At 39.0% G+C, this 17,251-nt stretch overlaps 1 protein-coding gene across 1 annotated transcript in view; it reads right to left on the bottom strand.

The window, feature by feature from the left end:
- Positions 1–17,251, bottom strand: part of TTN (titin) — a 248,995-nt gene that overhangs the window by 45,671 nt on the left and 186,073 nt on the right. Inside the window, exons 266-292 of the mRNA XM_046943725.1 lie at positions 16,933–17,235; positions 16,509–16,817; positions 16,147–16,428; positions 15,213–15,512; positions 14,770–15,063; positions 11,701–14,667; positions 11,282–11,602; positions 10,883–11,167; positions 10,367–10,666; positions 9,753–10,055; positions 8,421–8,696; positions 8,005–8,304; positions 7,601–7,903; positions 6,989–7,288; positions 6,576–6,863; positions 6,191–6,487; positions 5,800–6,102; positions 5,401–5,706; positions 4,141–4,428; positions 3,744–4,034; positions 3,360–3,647; positions 2,379–2,969; positions 2,182–2,286; positions 1,549–1,746; positions 1,166–1,462; positions 440–1,027; positions 42–344 (exon numbers count right to left, since the gene is read on the bottom strand). Of these exons, the coding sequence (XP_046799681.1) occupies positions 42–344; positions 440–1,027; positions 1,166–1,462; positions 1,549–1,746; positions 2,182–2,286; positions 2,379–2,969; positions 3,360–3,647; positions 3,744–4,034; positions 4,141–4,428; positions 5,401–5,706; positions 5,800–6,102; positions 6,191–6,487; positions 6,576–6,863; positions 6,989–7,288; positions 7,601–7,903; positions 8,005–8,304; positions 8,421–8,696; positions 9,753–10,055; positions 10,367–10,666; positions 10,883–11,167; positions 11,282–11,602; positions 11,701–14,667; positions 14,770–15,063; positions 15,213–15,512; positions 16,147–16,428; positions 16,509–16,817; positions 16,933–17,235 (10,986 nt within the window). The remainder of the gene's footprint in view (positions 1–41; positions 345–439; positions 1,028–1,165; positions 1,463–1,548; positions 1,747–2,181; positions 2,287–2,378; positions 2,970–3,359; positions 3,648–3,743; positions 4,035–4,140; positions 4,429–5,400; positions 5,707–5,799; positions 6,103–6,190; positions 6,488–6,575; positions 6,864–6,988; positions 7,289–7,600; positions 7,904–8,004; positions 8,305–8,420; positions 8,697–9,752; positions 10,056–10,366; positions 10,667–10,882; positions 11,168–11,281; positions 11,603–11,700; positions 14,668–14,769; positions 15,064–15,212; positions 15,513–16,146; positions 16,429–16,508; positions 16,818–16,932; positions 17,236–17,251) is intronic.

The raw sequence follows: 17,251 nt of genomic DNA, 5'->3' as shown, positions 1-17,251 counted from the left end.
TCCCCCAACCATCACTCAAAAATAAAAAGCATGATACTAACATGCAACATCCTTGCACATGACTGAGTTTGAAGCATCACTTGGTGGTCCGACTCCTGCTCTGTTTTCTGCACTAACACGGAATTCATATTCACTTCCTTCCAGAAGACCAGTTACTTTGCATCTAAGATCTGAAATTGGTTTCTTTGTTGCTCTGACCCATCTTAAACCTTTCTTTTCTCTCCTCTCCACATAGTAACCTGTGATTTCACTTCCACCATCATCTACTGGCCTTTTCCAGGTAACTGTCACAGTATTTTTAGTCACATTTGTTACTTCTGGTTTTCCAGGAGGACCAGGGGGACCTGATAGAGAAGAAAAAAGTACAAAGTTCAGACAAAAATCAAGTCCTCAGAGATTATTAAAAGCGTACTTGAACCTCTTAGCTTGTTCAACTTACCAAATCTGTCCACCATTTTAACTGGTTCAGATTGTACTGGTTCACCCTTGCCATACTGATTTACCGCTGAGACACGGAAAACATACTCATTTCCTTGAATGAGTTTGCTAACAACATGCCTACAACTCTCGATATTTTCAGCAACTAATGTCCAGAGCAGTCGGCTAGTTTCTCTCTTTTCAAGAATATATGATTTGATCGGTGATCCACCATCTTCTGCAGGAGGTGACCATGTAAGAGTGGCTTTTTCTGCTGAAACATTGCTGATCTCAATAGGCCCTGGGGGTCCTGGAACATCTAAAACTTTCACATGTACACTCTCTTGCTTAGTGCCAAAAGGATTGGTTGCAGTGATTGTGTATTCTCCAGAATCCTTTCTGGCTGCATATTTGATGGTTAGGGTAGAAGAAGTGGGTGTGGTTTCAATGTGCACAAGCTCTGAAGGTCTAAAATCTTTTCCAGCTTTTGACCATGCTGAAGTTGGAGGTGGTTTGCCACGGATACTAATAGCAGATACAGTAATTGTGTCGCCTGCTTTCACTGTTAAACCTTCCTTCAAAGTAGGTTCGATAACAATTGTTGGTGCCTCTGTTAAAAAAACAAAAACAAAAAACCCAAAACGATTATTATACAAAGAAGATAGTAAAATAACCAAACAGCCAAACAAACAAAAAAAGGATTATATTAATTATTGAAATAGAAATCATTTTGATGCCATCTACGTACCATACTCATCCTTGCATATTATGGTTCCTGTAGATTCAGATGGAGGACTGATAGCTCCAGCAGTGTTCTTAGCTCTAATTCTGAACTCGTATTTGGAACCTTCAGTAAGGTCAGTTACAGTGAATGCACAGTCTGGAACATTCACATGATTAGCTTTAGTCCAAGTCTTCGAGGGCAAATCACGCTTTTCAACAATATAGCCAGTTAACTTATGTCCACCATCATATTTTGGTTCTGTCCAAATAAGTGTTACTGAGTTCCTTGTTATATTGATAACTTCAGGTTTTCCAGGAGGATCTTAAAGAAAAAAAATGGTAAACCATGGTCAAACAACAGTGATTTCAGCTTCCAGAATTTTAATTTTGTTCTCCTCATAAACTTACCAATGGGGTCAAGTGCCACAACAGGTTCAGATGGTGGACTTGGTTTACCTACTCCAGCCAGATTGATTGCCATTACTCTGAATTCGTACTCCAGTCCTTCAGTTAATCCTGTCACTCTGAAATCTTTCATTCTGATTGGAATTGTATTGGCCCTCTTCCACAAAAGACTATTTCTTTCTTTGAATTCAATATGATAACCTAGAAGATAAACGGTGAGATGAAAATGAGAGGTTTTCTAGATATCTTCATTTATCACAGGTTTGCAAAATATCATACTGTTTGTGTGGTATGCTGCATTGGAATTGCACAAGACAACACTGGAAACCAGATTAAGAAACAGATGTGGACATGCATTAAAGATGTATCTAAGTGAAACAGTAAGATGCTTGTAATGCAAATTGTACAGCCCCAAGTGATGTAACATGTAGCTGAGGTAGTTATTTGTTCTTCGGCTGTTTTGGCTCTCTGCATAAAAGTTTTATTGGTTAGGCTCTTCCTGACTTCTTTCTTTTAAAGTTAAGCCTTTAAAAGATTCATCATACAGAAAGAATAGAAAGTAAAACAGTGAAATCAACTAATCATTTCCTCAAACTATTAAGAACTGGAATAGTAAGGAGGCTTTTGGGAATATACCTGTGATTGGTGAGCCTCCAGTTCTTCTGGGATCAGTCCAAGTTAAAGATACAGAATCATGTCGAACATCAACGATGTTGGGGGGTGGAGGAGCATCAGGCACATCTAAACAATATTAAAAGATGCAGCACCATTAACAATAAATATCACCTCTATAACCTTTTTTTAACATTCTGAATATTATAATGATTACTTACCAAATGGATGTTTTGCAACAACAGGGTCAGATTTAAGACCTTCACCTACTCCATATTTATTTTCAGCCCTGATCCTGAATGTATATTCATTTCCTTCATGAAGCCGTGTAACTCTAAATGTAGTTTTCTGGACTGCAGAGGCACAAGTCACCCACTTATTGCTTATGTTATCTCTTTTCTCTAGAACATAGTTTGTGATTTCTGAACCACCATCATCTTTTGGAGGACCCCATTTCAAGGTCATGGCATCAGCTGTGACTTCATCAAATTTCACTGGACCTGTTGGTATGCCAGGTTTGCCAACAACTTTCACAGAAATGGTGCCTTCCTTGCTGCCAGCAACATTCTTCAGAGTGATTGTGTATTTTCCAGCATCAGCTTTCTGGCAGTCACGTACTACAAGTGTTGTGTTTACTGCCGTAGATTCAAAAGCAACTCTTCCACTCTCGGTAAGTACCTTGTCTTCATCTTTCTTCCAAGTTACAGTTGGGACAGGTTTGCCTTTAATAGGAATTTTAAGATGGAAATTGCTACCCTCTTTAGCTACATAGCACAAATCAGGTAGATCTCTTAAATCAAGATCAGGTGCCACTGTAAAAAGAAAAAAAAAAGATCAATTATTAAACCAAGCATAAACTCTGAGATAAAATTCAGATACTCTTTTCATAGAATCATTGAAAGGTCTGTGCTGGAAAGGACCTTAAATATCATCTAATTCCAACCCCCCCTGTCAGGGACATCTCCCACTAGGATAGGTTCGTTAAGGCCCCATCCAACCTGGCCTTAAACGTCTTCAGGGATGGGGCATGCACAGCTTCCCTGGGCCAGAGCTTTCCAGGTTCCAGAGCCTCACCACCCTCATAGTAAAAATTTTCTTCCTTTTAGAGGCATCTGATTTGCATGTATATATAGCAATGATGCTAAGTATGATATAAATGTGGTTTGGTGAGTGAATTAATTATCTTTTAAGTTGCTTCATACCAACATCATCTCTTGCCAAAATTGTGAGCTCCCTTGGAGTTCCATATCCAGCATCATTTTGGGCTCTCACTCTGAACGTGTATTCTTGTCCTTCCTTTAGGTCTCTCATTGAAAAATGAAGGTTCTTTGACCGCATTACTTCTTGCCATTTATCTTCACCAATGAGAACCTCCACCACATAGGCAAAAATACGGCTTCCACCATCACTGATAGGCTTTTTCCATACTAAATTGCATGATGATTTTGTTACAGCTGAAGCTTTTAGATCCACCACTGGCCCCGGTGTTTCTAGAAGAGAAAGAAAAGCACAGTGAGTGTCCTTTCAGGCTAAAAATAAAAATGAAGTGAATACCAAAATAGGAGAAATTGATTCATTTTTCTTACCGGAAGCTTTGACAGCATCACGAGTTTCACAGGGGTCACCAATACCATATTCATTTTCAGCAAAAACCCTGAAGAAGTAGGATTTGCCTTCTTCTAAGTTAGTTATCCTGTAGCTTGTCTTTGGACATTCTGCTGTTACTGTGGACCACGACTTTCTTTCTGCATCACGTTTTTCAACAACATAATTCGTGATTGGACTGCCACCATCAATAAGTGGGGGTTCCCATGTTATATAGGCAGAATCCTTAGATGCTTCCTTTACAACAAGGTTAACAGGAGGGCCTGGAGTATCTATATAAACACAAATCCCCCAGATTTAATTTAGTAAATGAAATGAAAAAAAAAAAAATCTGTTAAAAATTGAATATATTATTCTGGGGAAAACTCTGGCACTTACCAAGTACTTTTACAACAATGGTGTATGCCTTTTTACCACAACTGTTCTCCAGACTGAGGACGTATTTTCCAGCATCATATTTGTTTACATTTTCACAGCGCAGGAAGGTATCAAAGTCAGTTGATTTGATGTCTAATCCTTGTCTGTCTCTTAGGTTGGCACCCACTTTAGACCATGTAATCTTGGGAGGTGGTCGTCCTCTTACCGGTACATAAAGTCTCATTGTGACTCCAGCACGTAATACAAGGACTTTCCTTAGTTCGGCATCAAGTTCTCCTTCAGGAGGAACTGTTAAACAAAAATGAGATAATTAAAACATAACCTTTAAGACTCTCACTAAAGTTTCTCTGACAAGAATTACCACTTTACGGACATTCCACTAGATTAACCAATTAATTCTTTTGTCCATGACGATATTAGCGAGTTTGTGTCCTGATTCTCATTTCAAGATCATTTATAAACTTCGCTTTTTTTTTTTTTTTCCGCACCAATTTTCACTTGCTTTTCTTATGATTTTTCCATAGTCTACATAAAAAGGACTCTCATTTCCTCTATAATTCAAAGGGGTTTCAAAGTCTCTACTGCTTTTCTTGAACCAAAGCAGTTCTGTGAAGGAGTGCTTTTCTACATATGGCAAAATGCATACAGAAGCCAGTATAGCTCTTAGGGAATAAGTCTCACAGAATCATAGGAGTTGGAAGGGATCACTGGAGATCATCAAATCCTATCCCCTGCTAAAGCGGGTTCCCTGTAGTAGGTTACACTGGAAAGAGTCTGGTTGGATTTTGTGTATCTCCAGAGAAAAAGATCCACAACCTCTCTGGGTAGTCTGTCCCTGCGCTCTGCCACCCTCTAAGTAGAAGTTTTTCTTCATGTTCAGATGGAATTTCCTGTGTTGCAGTTTACAATTACATAGTGTCGCACCCAGATTCTTAGGATAAAAATTTTGGCTTCAAATGATTTAGAAGACATGAAGACTACTTGAAAAGTCTGATATATGATTAGAGAGAGAAAAAATAGAAAGTGAAGAATATCTGACGTACAAATGAAAAGTGCAGACACCAGTAAGATTCTTCTCAGTTCCTAACTGCCCCATTTTTTTTTTTTCCAAATTAGCCACTTTTAAACTACATTTCTCTGTGAAATTACACATTCAAAATTAACCCTTTTTAAAATGATCTGTGACCAACCCTTCATTTAGAAGCCATTCCATGAATTAAAACAAAAGTGAACATGGTAATATATTTTCAATGAACATACTTAAAATATCTTTCGCAGTGTGTTTATCAGGAACATCACTTGGATCACTGTATCCAATCTTATTGACAGCATATACACGGAACTGATACTCTGTATCTTCCATCAGCCCTGTTACCACAAAGTGCGTAGCCTGTAAGTTCTTGGGAAGATTGCATCTGACCCAATTGTCCGTGTCAGCTCTTTTCGATTCTACTAGATAACCAATAATAGGGCTTCCACCATCATATGCTGGTTTGCTCCATGACAGGCTTATTGAATTACGAGTAGTGTCAACCACCTTTGGGAAAGCAGGTGGGCCAGGAGGATCTGAGAATTAAAATAGCAGAAAGTTAATCATACCAAATGCTGTACAAAAGTATTTGGAAATACCATGAAAAATATCTGAGACTTTCAGCTTACATTGAGGATCACGAGCATACACTGCTTTGGATGGTGCACTAGGTTTGCCAGGTCCAGCTTTATTCAATGCTATCACCCGGAACTCATATTCTGTTCCTTCTTGGAGTCCTGAAGCCTTAACAGTTCTTTCAATGACAGGCTTCCTGGTTACCTTTGTCCAGTTGAGAGCTTTAGTTTCACGCTTCTCAAGTATATAACCAGTTATTGGGGACCCACCATCATTAGCTGGTGGCTTCCAGCTAACAGTCATGAAGTCTTTCGTTACATTACTGATTACTGGTGGATCACAAGGTCCAGGTACATCTGTAAAGATTTATTTGAAAGTTATGTTGATATCCATAAGTGTATACAAAAAATAGTGACTTGTGAAGATAGCCTGCTAAACACTTACCATATGGATTCTTAGCAACTGCTGGTTCAGTCAAAATAGGGTCTCCAACACCATATTTGTTTTCAGCACATATACGGAACTGGTACTCATGCCCTTCTATTAGTTTCTCCACTGTGCAGCTTGTAATGGGTACATTGGCGCTGACCTGGGCCCAGTTTGGTCTGCTTGTTTCACGTTTGTCAATAATGTAATTAGTAATTTCTGAACCTCCATCTTCTAGAGGAGGCTCCCAAGAAAGCATTGCATGATCTGCATACATGTGCTTGATTTTTACAGAGGCTGGAGGACCAGGCTTATCTAGAAGAATCAACAACACTATGTTATACCTCTAGCTTTTACTATATAATTTAACCATAAATGCATTTACTAACAGTCTTTAGCTTACCAAGTACTTTAAGCCTAATGGTTGCTGACTTTGATCCACTTGCATTTTCAGCAGTAATAGTGTAGTCTCCTGTTTGCTTCCTGTTAACACTAAACAGTTCAACAATAGCAAGATTTCTCTTAGTGGTGATCTTAACACCTTCTGATGGCTTTAAAAGTTCTCCTTCTTTCTTCCAAGTGATGGTTGGCATTGGTTTTCCATATACATTTGCCTCCAGACGTACATTAGTTCCAGCTTTTACTGTTAGCTGTGATTGCATAGATAGATCCAACTCTATTCTCGGAGGAACTGAAGGGAAAGAGCACAAGATTTAATCAGTCTAGTAAGAGGTAAGCATCCCATTCTTCTCATGAGTACTAGTTCAATATAGATAGATTCTTATTGGAGTTCTCAAATGCTTTTGCATTTCTCACCATTTTCTGGGTGAATGGTCACTGGATCAGAAGGCTCTGAAGGTCGGCTAATATTAACTGCTGTCTTAGCAATTGCTCTAAATTGATATTGAGCATTTTCTTCTAGATCAGTAGCAGTGTATTCTTCCAGAGGTATTTGATGTGGAGTTGTATTGCACCGGACCCATTTGTCACCAGGTAATTTGCAAGCTTCAACAAAGTAGCCAATAAGCTTGCTACCACCATCGTGCTTTGGTCTTGTCCATACCAACGATGCAGTACTCTTAGTGACATCAATAACTTCAGGTTTTCCAGGAGGATCTAAGATTAGTAAGATTATATTTTAGTCTGGTTTTTTTATTGTTTTAAATAGCTACTATATTAATATATTTAATATGTATTTAATATTTAATAAATCTGGATCCAGTCTACAGTACAACCATATAGTGCACTCATAGCAAACATGAAAACGTAAGTGCATAGACTATGAAGAGTTATAGTTAAATTTTTAGTTATATAGTTATATATATAGTTATAGCTATGAAGTGCATAAGACTATGAAGAGTTGCAGATACATTGGAAATGACCATAAAAATGGCAGTCTTTTGCTACTCAGTGGTTTGTCTGGCTTACCGACTGGTGTCCTTGCTGTGACAATCTCAGTTGGTTTACTAGGTTTACTTGCTCCAGCTCTGTTCAGTGCATAAATTCTGAAAGTATACTCAAGACCTTCGATGAGCCCCACACAAGGGTACTCTGTGGAACGCACAGCTGTATCGTTAGCTTTCACCCACAATAAACTGTTCCTTTCTTTGCGTTCAATGAGATAACCAGTGATTGGACTGCCTCCATCACTATCTGGTCTATCCCAGGCAACAAAAATGCAGTCCTTATTAACTTTGGTAATACGTGCATTCTTTGGTTCACTGGGTACATCTAGACAGAAATACAAAGATGGGTATCAACCACATGCTTTCTTATTAAGAGGGGAAAAAAAAAAAAAGAAAGAGAAATGTTGCTGTGAAAATCTGACATACCAAATGGGAACCTCGCAATCATCTTGTCCGAATTAAGTGGCTCAGAAATCCCAAAACGATTTTCAGCACGAACACGGAACATGTATTCTTCTCCAGGAATCAGTTTTCCAATTCTGCAGCTTGTCTTTGTGACAGAAGCTAAAGCTGTTACCCAGTCTCCTCTGCTTACATCACATTTTTCAACTACATAGTTGGTAATGTTACTGCCGCCATCTTCAAGAGGTATATGCCAGGAAAGAGTGCAAGCATCAGCATCTATTTCAGAAATGTCAAATGGAGGCTGTGGTGGACCTGGCTTATCTACAAAAAGAAACACATTGAGAAAAAGTTATGAAGGAAAATGGAAACCACTGGAACATACTAAAAATAGTTTTGTATAAAATCGGACTTTTTAAAAATAATCAAATGATACATACCCATGACTATCACTCTGATTTTTTGACTATCAGTACCAGAGCTGTTTTCTGCAGTAAGAGTGTAAAAACCAGAATCTTTTCTAGTCACATCCTTAATGATAATAACAGAAGACTTTTCTGCTTTATGCACAGCAAGGCGACTGGATGTAATTACATCTTGATCTCCTTTCAGCCATTTGCAGACTGGCTGAGGTTTCCCATATACATGAGCTTCAATTCTCAGCTTCTTCCCAGCTTTGATGTGAACATGATCAGGCATCAGAATCTTAGGTGGGACTGGAAAAAAAAAAACAGACAATGACATATAAATTCAACTTCTGTGACATATCAGTTCACTTTTTCTTATGCTTTCGTGTTTAAGTTCTTTTCATCTCCCTGGAGTGGAGTAACCAGTAGGAACAACTTGATAGCTTTTAATTTATATCCAATTATGAACAACTAGAGATTTTGCAGTGTCCAATATCCACGCCAGTCTTACTTTTACATTCTCATACAGATTATAAGAGAAAAAAATTGAGTTTGGATTTCCTTCTTGCACACTTAATGAATCACACAACTCCTATGGAATTTGTCATGGATAACCTACTGTACAGATGGGTTCCTACTTTCTACAAGACGGACATGAAGGAGAAGAAAAGAAAAACTGATATCCTCACTGAATTTAATCTGTTTCCACAGCCTAACTCTTTACTACTTTTGAATCACTCTTCAACTAGAGCCCCTTCCCTCATTTTTGCACAAATTTTTGTTACCTTCTTCCAAATGATGCCTGGCCATACATTTAGTGTACTTTTCTTCTTGTCTCTGTCTAATTTTCATTTTCTGTTGATCCTGTACCTCTCTCCACATCACAGATGAAGGAGGCTGTTCTTATTTGTCCCACACTCCTATGTCTTCCTGTGCCTGAAGTACTTCACTAGGCAAGTATGTCCTCCCGCCTTTTAGCTTTACTTTCCCAAGTTACTCCACAATATAAGCAACTTCTTCTCTCATCTCAAAATAACAACCATTTCAAAGCCCACTTATCTCTCACCCTACTGTTGACCTACTGTTCCCTTTTTGTTTTTCATTTTAAGTTAATTGGATGTATTTATTATCTCTTCCTAATTCCTGTCTTCTGGTTCCAACTGAAGCCATACACAAAACATTGTTTAATGATTTATGCTCATCTTTTTTGACCTGTGAAAATATCCAATACAGCTAATCATAATCCTCAAGATAGCTTCATCAAGTAATTGACTTCATAGGTCTCAATCTAAGAACAAGAATGCTTGCCTATTTTATTGCTAAAGAGGATATTGTAACAAGGGTAATATTTAATTAGGTACTTACTGAGTTGTTCTTTAATTTCAAATACTCCTTCAGTTTCTCTTGGAAAACTTACTCCAACAGCATTTCGAGCTGCTACTCTAAACTTGTACTTTTTTCCTTCTTTCAGACCAGCTACAACAATGGAGAGGTCTTTGACTACTGAATATTCTGTCCAACGATCTCCCGGTTGGTCATCTTCTTTGTAGCTAACAATATACCCATCAACTTTCGAGCCTCCATCACGCAGTGGTGGCAGCCAGCCTAAAGTAGCACTGTTCTTTGTAATTTCAGTAACTTCAAGTTTTCTTGGTGGATCGGGTTCACCTTTGGGGGTGGGGGGAAGAGAAGGAGGAGCAAAGGAAAAGAAGCATTAAACAATGAATTAACAAGATTTTCTGAATTACTGGATGCTATCTATGCTAACTTGACAAGTAAAATGTAGTAAAGAGGAAACTTTTTTGAAAGATTGTGAAGGTACTGCATTCATATGTGTTATCTGAAGGTAACTGATGCAAATATTTATGACACTGAGTAGATCGTAGCATTATCCTGTTTAGAAATGACTGCTTTAAAAAAACCCAAAATCTTACTTAATCATAGAAAACAATCAAATATATGCATAAAAGCATACTTACTTAAGGGATCTGTTGCTAGGACTGGTTTTGGTATGTCACTTGGAACACCTGATCCATATTCATTTACTGCTGTTACTCTGAAGTAATATTCATTTCCAGGTACAAGGTTAGCTATTTGGAAACTAGTTTTCTTTAGTTCTGCAGTGACCGTTCCCCAAGTCTTCCTGTCAGCCTCACGTTTCTGCAGGATGTAATGAGTCACTGGGCTACCGCCATCATTCTCTGGAGGTGCCCATGAAAGATGGCATGACATCTTGGTGACATCTGAAGCTCTGAAGTCCGACACAGGTCCAGGAGTATCTATAAAGAAATTTCAATTTATGCAAGTCTTTCGCTTTGAAAATTCTTCAAGTACCAATTAAGGGGTGCCAATAGGATGTTACACAGTCAGAGACAGCATTAGCCAATACATTTATTTGTGCTCAAAAACTTCAGCATTAGTGGACATAAAGATTTCTGTAATGAACATACAATAGTATTAAAACAATGTCTACAGATAGTTCTCTGGTTACTTACCCAGAACTCTAACGTTCACAAACACAGCCTTCTCTCCAGCTGCATTGACAAGTGTCAATGAATATTTGCCGGAATCATCACGTGTTGAATCAGGGATGACACAGAAGGCCATAGTGTCAACCAGATCAACTTGTCCTTTTCTGATGACGTTATCAATACCCATTCTCCTCCAGGTGACTTTTGGTGCTGGGCGACCCCTAATAATGGCAAACAATCTGATAGGACATCCTGCTCTTACTGTGACTAACTTTCTCATGCTTGCATCCAATTCAATCTCAGGAGGTTCTGAAAGATAAATTTACAGAAATAAAATTCAAAGTTTAGGATATGAAATAAGTTAAAAAAAAGAGCAAATGAAGATTATATGCAAAAACTCATAGAGAAAATGGGAAAACTCACCAAGTATTTCTTTGGGAGACACAGCTTCTTTCAGTTCTGCTGGCCGGCCAAGGCCAACCTGATTTTGGGCAGAAACTCTGAACTCATACAATTGTTTCTCATCCAGACTAGTGGCTGTAAATTCTGTATGAATAACTTGAGCAGCAACATTGCATCGTTTCCATCCTGCTTCAGGATCAGCACCTTCTACTTTTGGTCTAATTTCCACAACATATCCAATAATCGGAGCACCACCATCGTACACTGGTTTTCCCCAGCCAAGGGTTATTGAACTCTTTGTACTGTCAACCACCCTCAAGTTGGTGGGAGGACCAGGTGGTTCTGGAAGGCAATAAAGATTACAGATAAGAATACAGTTATGCAATTTAACAATCTGTTAACATTAAAACAAAATAAAGTAGAATATAACAGTATGATACCTATTGGGTCTTTTGCTACTACTGGTCTTGATGGCAAGCTTGGTTCTCCAAGTCCAACTTCATTTTCAGCACTGACACGGAACTGATATTCATGACCAGGGATGAGATTAGTAACCTTCTTGCGTCTCTCAGGAATAGCAGTCTTAGTAACTGGAACCCATCTTAATGATCGTTTCTCTTTCCTCTCTAAGATGTATCCTGTAATTGACTTGCCACCATCATATTCTGGTGGATTCCAAACAACAGTCATCTCTTCTTTGCTTACTCTTGTTACCTCGGGAGGGTCAGGGCGACCAGGTCTATCAAATTTAGTTTTTGCAATAATTGGGTGTGTTTCTGTTGGTGGACCAGTGCCCATTTTATTCTCTGCACGAACTCTGAATATATATTCATTACCTTCAATGAGGCGTGTTACATTTGCATAGTTTGTTAGGACAGAAGAAGAGTACGTAGACCAAACCATACGCTTGCTTTCACATTTTTCTAGGATGTAGTTTTGTATTTCACAACCGCCGTCATCCTCTGGAGGTTCCCAGGTAACAGTACATCTGTCACTTGAAATGTCAGTGACTTTCAGGTTTCTTACAGGACCTGGTTTATCCAAAACAATAACAGTAGCATATGCTACAAAACTACCGGCTGTGTTAGTCGCAGTAATCACATATTTCCCACCATCACTACGCCTTGATTTTGTGAGAACAAACTTTGATGTGTCAGATGTTGTTTCAATACTGACTCTTGGAGACCTTGTAAGATCCGTTGCATCTTTGTCTTTTGTCCACACAACTTCAGGCTGTGGTTTTCCTCTGACTCCAGCCTCAATTCTAATTGTGTCACCAGCTTTCACTGTTAGTACCCCACTTAACTTCAAGTCTAGCACTGGTTTCTGCAGATCTTCCTTCACAACAACTTCAGCAGTTTTTACCCAGTCACTTTCACCTGCCTCATTCTTGGTTTGAACTCTGAATTGGTAAATCTTATTTTCAACACATTTATCAACCATGTAGTGCGTTTCCTTAATGCTGCCTTTGTGAACCCTTTCCCATTCATCTGAATCTTTCAGTTTTCTTTCCACGTGATAACTTAAATTTGGGCTTCCACCATCATAATCCGGCCTTCTCCATTTCAGAAGTACAAATGTCTTTCCTTTCTCCGCAATGTGAAGATTTTCTGGCTCTCCAGGCTTGTCAATAGGATTTATGGCAAGGATGGGAGTTTTGGTCTCAATGCAAGGACCTGGACCTATTTTGTTTTCTGCACAAACTCTAAAGAAGTATTCACGGTTCTCTATAAGATTTGCCTTAACTAACCGTTTAGTGACATCAGACGACACAATTGACCATCCCCTCTGATTTGGTTGACGGTACTCTACAATATAATTTGTGATTTCTGAGCCACCATTATCCACTGGACTCTCCCACGCAATCATACAAGAGTCTTTTGTGACATAGCTTATTTTCAGGTTCTGACATGGTCCAGGTCTGTCAAGTACATTCACAATGGCAAAACCTTGAGCGTGTCCACAGCTGTTCTTAGCTGCTATTATGTATTTGCCGTGATCAGATCTTTTGGCTTCTTTTACTTGCAGTCCAACATTAGGTAGATCATGGACTATTTCAACACGTTTTTCCTGTACCAAAACTTTGCCATCCTTAGACCACGTTATTTCAGGATCTGGCCTGCCTTTCACTTTGCCGGTAATATGGATTGTTTGGCCTACTCGGACAGTAATTAAGTCTCGACAAGTCACATCTAAGCTTACTTCTGGAGGAGAAAGAATATCCTTCGCAAGTACAGTTTCTGCCAGTTCTCTTGGCTCTCCCTCTCCCACAATGTTGACAGCTTTTATTCGGAATTTATATTCATTTCCTTCTATTAACCCAGGTACTCTAAAAGCACATTGTCTGATAAGATCATCTTTATTAATCCTGTTCCACTGTGTAGTTCCAGTTTTCTGGCATTCCACAACATATCCCAGAATTGGGCTGCCACCATCTTTGAGGGGTTTTGTCCAAACAAGATCAGCTGTTTCTCTTGTTTTATCTTTTAATTTTGGATTAATAGGTGGTCCAGGAGGAGTGATAGGACGTGACGCTTTTATTGGATCAGAGCTTGGAGATGGCTTGCTTAAGCCCACCATGTTTTCTGCAAAAACTCTGAATTCATATGTGTTGCCTTCAAAGAGACCAGTGACTCTATATTTCATATCAAGTACTGGTGTCTTATTGACACGCACCCATTTACCAGATGCTTCTCGACGCTCAAGTATATAACCAGTTATTGGAGTTCCACCGTCTGACATTGGTAGAGTCCAAGACACTGTTGCAGCATTTTCTGTAATATCAAACACTATTGGTTTACCGGGTGGGGATGGTGGATCAAACATATGTTTAGCAACTGTTGGTTCTGAATCAAGAGGTGCACCAATGCCTATCTTATTTTCTGCCCGAACACGGAAAATATATTCACAGCCTTTCTGCAGTCGTGGAATCTTAATTTTTGTGTGACTCGTTCCAGAACTAACTACTCCCCAAGTCTCTTTCTTTGACTGACGCTTCTCAACAATATAGTTTATTATAGGACTCCCACCATCGTCTTTAGGAGGGCGCCAAGAAATAACCATATGTTCTGGTGTTACTTCAAGAATATTAATAGGACCAGTCGGTGGGCCAGGAACATCCAAAACTGTAAGATGTAGAGCAACAGTTTTGTGGCCAGCTGCATTAGATACTGTGAGTAGATATTCTCCCGTATCTTTTCTTACACAGTCTTTGATGGTAAGTACAGTTGAATAATCGTCAGTCTCTATCTTGTGTCTGCCTTCCGTCTTAATTTCAGTATCATCAGTAACCCATTTTGCAGTGGGAACTGGCACACCTCTCATAATTGCAGGTAGTCTCACTGTGGTACCAGCTTTAACAACAAGACCTTCAATTAACTTCACATCCAGTTCTACAGATGGAGGTACTGAAATTAGAAAAAAAAACAGAAATTGCATTATGGTTTTTGGAGAATATACTTAAAGGAGAGAAAGAATCAGCGGAACAATACAAAAAAGCTAAAAATTACCTAGTTTTTCTTGACATTCTATTGGTATTGTTGTATCTGGAAGGCTGAGACCCACAATATTTTGAGCTTTCACACGGAATTTGTATATTTTTCCTTTTTGTAGGCCTGTAACAACACAGTCTAGCATTGGGACTGTTTGGAACTTTGTCCACTCATCCGCACCATCTTCCTGATATTCCACCAAATATCCAGTTATCTCAGCACCGCCATCACGATCTGGTCGATTCCAAACAAGGGAAACTTCAGTCTTGTCAACATCTATGTGATGCAGATTCTTTGGTGGCCCAGGAGGATCTTTAAAAATATAAAACCCAAAGCAGTTAGTAGATGGCTGATCCATCTGATGGTACACTGTACCATGTTCTCATTAGTTCCAACAAGACCATTTCAGAAATTACAGAGAACAATATAAACAAAACAAATCATAACTGAGTAACACTTACGCAGTGGATCCATAGCTTTAATTGGCTTGAGTGTTTCCACATATGGTCCTCTACCAAACAGATTCTCAGCTGCAACTCGGAAAAGATACTGAGTGCCTTCCATGAGATATTTAGCCATGTGACTGCGTTTCTTGGAGGACGATGAGACAGATACCCATTGTGCAGAAGCTACATCTTTCCTTTCCACCACATAGTTGGTAATAACAGAGCCACCATCATCTTCTGGTTCCTTCCATGTCAGGTAGCAAGAATCACTTCTAACATCACTGACTTGCAGATTTCTCGGTGGACCAGGCTTATCTAATAACATTGAAAACAAATCCGTTATCTATTTGATAATCAAAGATTTTTTTTTTAATTTAGTAGATTTTAAGAGGAAAAAAAAAAAACATTTCCTGTGTCAATCTTTTTTTCTACTGTGTATTTTATCATAGAATCATAGAATGGCCCGGGTTGAAAGGGACCACAATGATCATCTAGTTTCAAGCCCCCTGCTATGTGCAGGGTTGCCAGCCACCTAGACCAGGCTGCCCAGAGCGACATCCAGCCCGGCCTTGAATGCCTCCAGGGATGGGGTATCCACAGCCTCCTTGGGAAACCAACCAAGTGGGTCACCAACCTCTGTGTGAAAATCTTCCTCCTAATATCTAACCTAAACCTCCCCTGTCTCAGTTTAAAACCATTCCCCCTTGTCCTATCACTGTCCACTCTCATAAACAGCTCTTCCCCCTCCTGTTTATATGCTCCCTTCAAGTACTGGAAAGCTACAATGAGGTCTCCCTGATGCCTTCTCTTCTCCAAACTAAACAAGCTCAGTTCCCTCAACCTTTCCTTCTACCTCATTTTGTTGATATTTTTCTGACATTCCTTCATTTCTTAATCTCCAATTAAAGAATAAAACCAGGCAGTATAAAAGTAACATAAAAAAGATTACCTAAGACAAGTACTTTTACTGAAACAGTCTTTGAACCAGCTGGATTTTCAACTGTCAGGGAGTAAATTCCACCATCTTCGTGGACAGTGTTACGAATTTCAAGCTTACTGCCAACGCCTGTAACCTCAATATCAGCTTTGGGTGAGACTTCCTTATCTTCTTTCTTCCAAGAAACTTTTGGGAATGGAACACCTTTAATAACAGCACTAAGTCTCAGTGTATCTCCTGCTCTTACATGCTGTTCCCGGGCCATATTAGCATCAAGTATCAGCTCAGGAGGTTCTGGAAGCAAAATGAATTTTTTAGAAATTGAGAAAGCAGATCTCTTCCTAAGTAAACTCATCTGATTTTATTATACTCACCAAGTCTGTCCTTTACTTCTACTGGATCAGGAACGTAGGCTGGTTCAGATTCACCTGCTGCATTGACTGCCATGACCCTGAACTTATAGGTCAAACCCTCAGTAAGTCCAGTGACTTTATATTTTGTCTCAGGACAAGAATCTGGTGTAAGATTGGCCTTTTTCCATTCTTCATCTCCAACCTTCTGATATTCAACAAGGTAGCCAATTATCTTACCATTACCATCATGGCGTGGTGGTTGCCAAGTTAAGTCAACAGAATTCTTAGTTTTATCTACTGCTTCCGGATTAACAGGTGGACTTGGTTTTACTGTTACAGAAAAAAAAAAAAAAGGAAAAAAGGAAAATATTTAAAAGGATTTCCAAGTGAAAGTAAGAGTGCATTAAAACTTCAATGAAAAAAAAAAACAAATTTAATACTTTACCAATTGGATCTCTAGCAAAAATTGGCTTTGATGGTGGACTAGGATTACCAACACCAATTTCATTTTCTGCTGAAACACGGAATTCATACTGGCAGCCTTCAAGGAGGTCAGGTACTTTGAACTGAGTGCTGGGGAAAATAGGGTCTTTGGTAACTCTGACCCATCTAGTAGCCATTGTTTCCTTCTTTTCCACAATATAGTTTGTTATGGGCTTGCCTCCATCATATGGTTTGTTCCAAACTACTACTGCAGAGTCTTTTGTAACATCCTTAATAACTGGTTGTTCAGGTGCATCAGGAACGCCTGGAAAAAAAGCCAC

The sequence above is a fragment of the Gallus gallus genome, chromosome 7 (assembly GCF_016699485.2).
Source record: "Gallus gallus isolate bGalGal1 chromosome 7, bGalGal1.mat.broiler.GRCg7b, whole genome shotgun sequence".
NCBI classification, from domain to species: domain Eukaryota; kingdom Metazoa; phylum Chordata; class Aves; order Galliformes; family Phasianidae; genus Gallus; species Gallus gallus.
The sequence above is the reverse complement of the archived record's forward strand: the minus strand, read 5'-3'. Positions and strand labels throughout refer to the sequence as shown.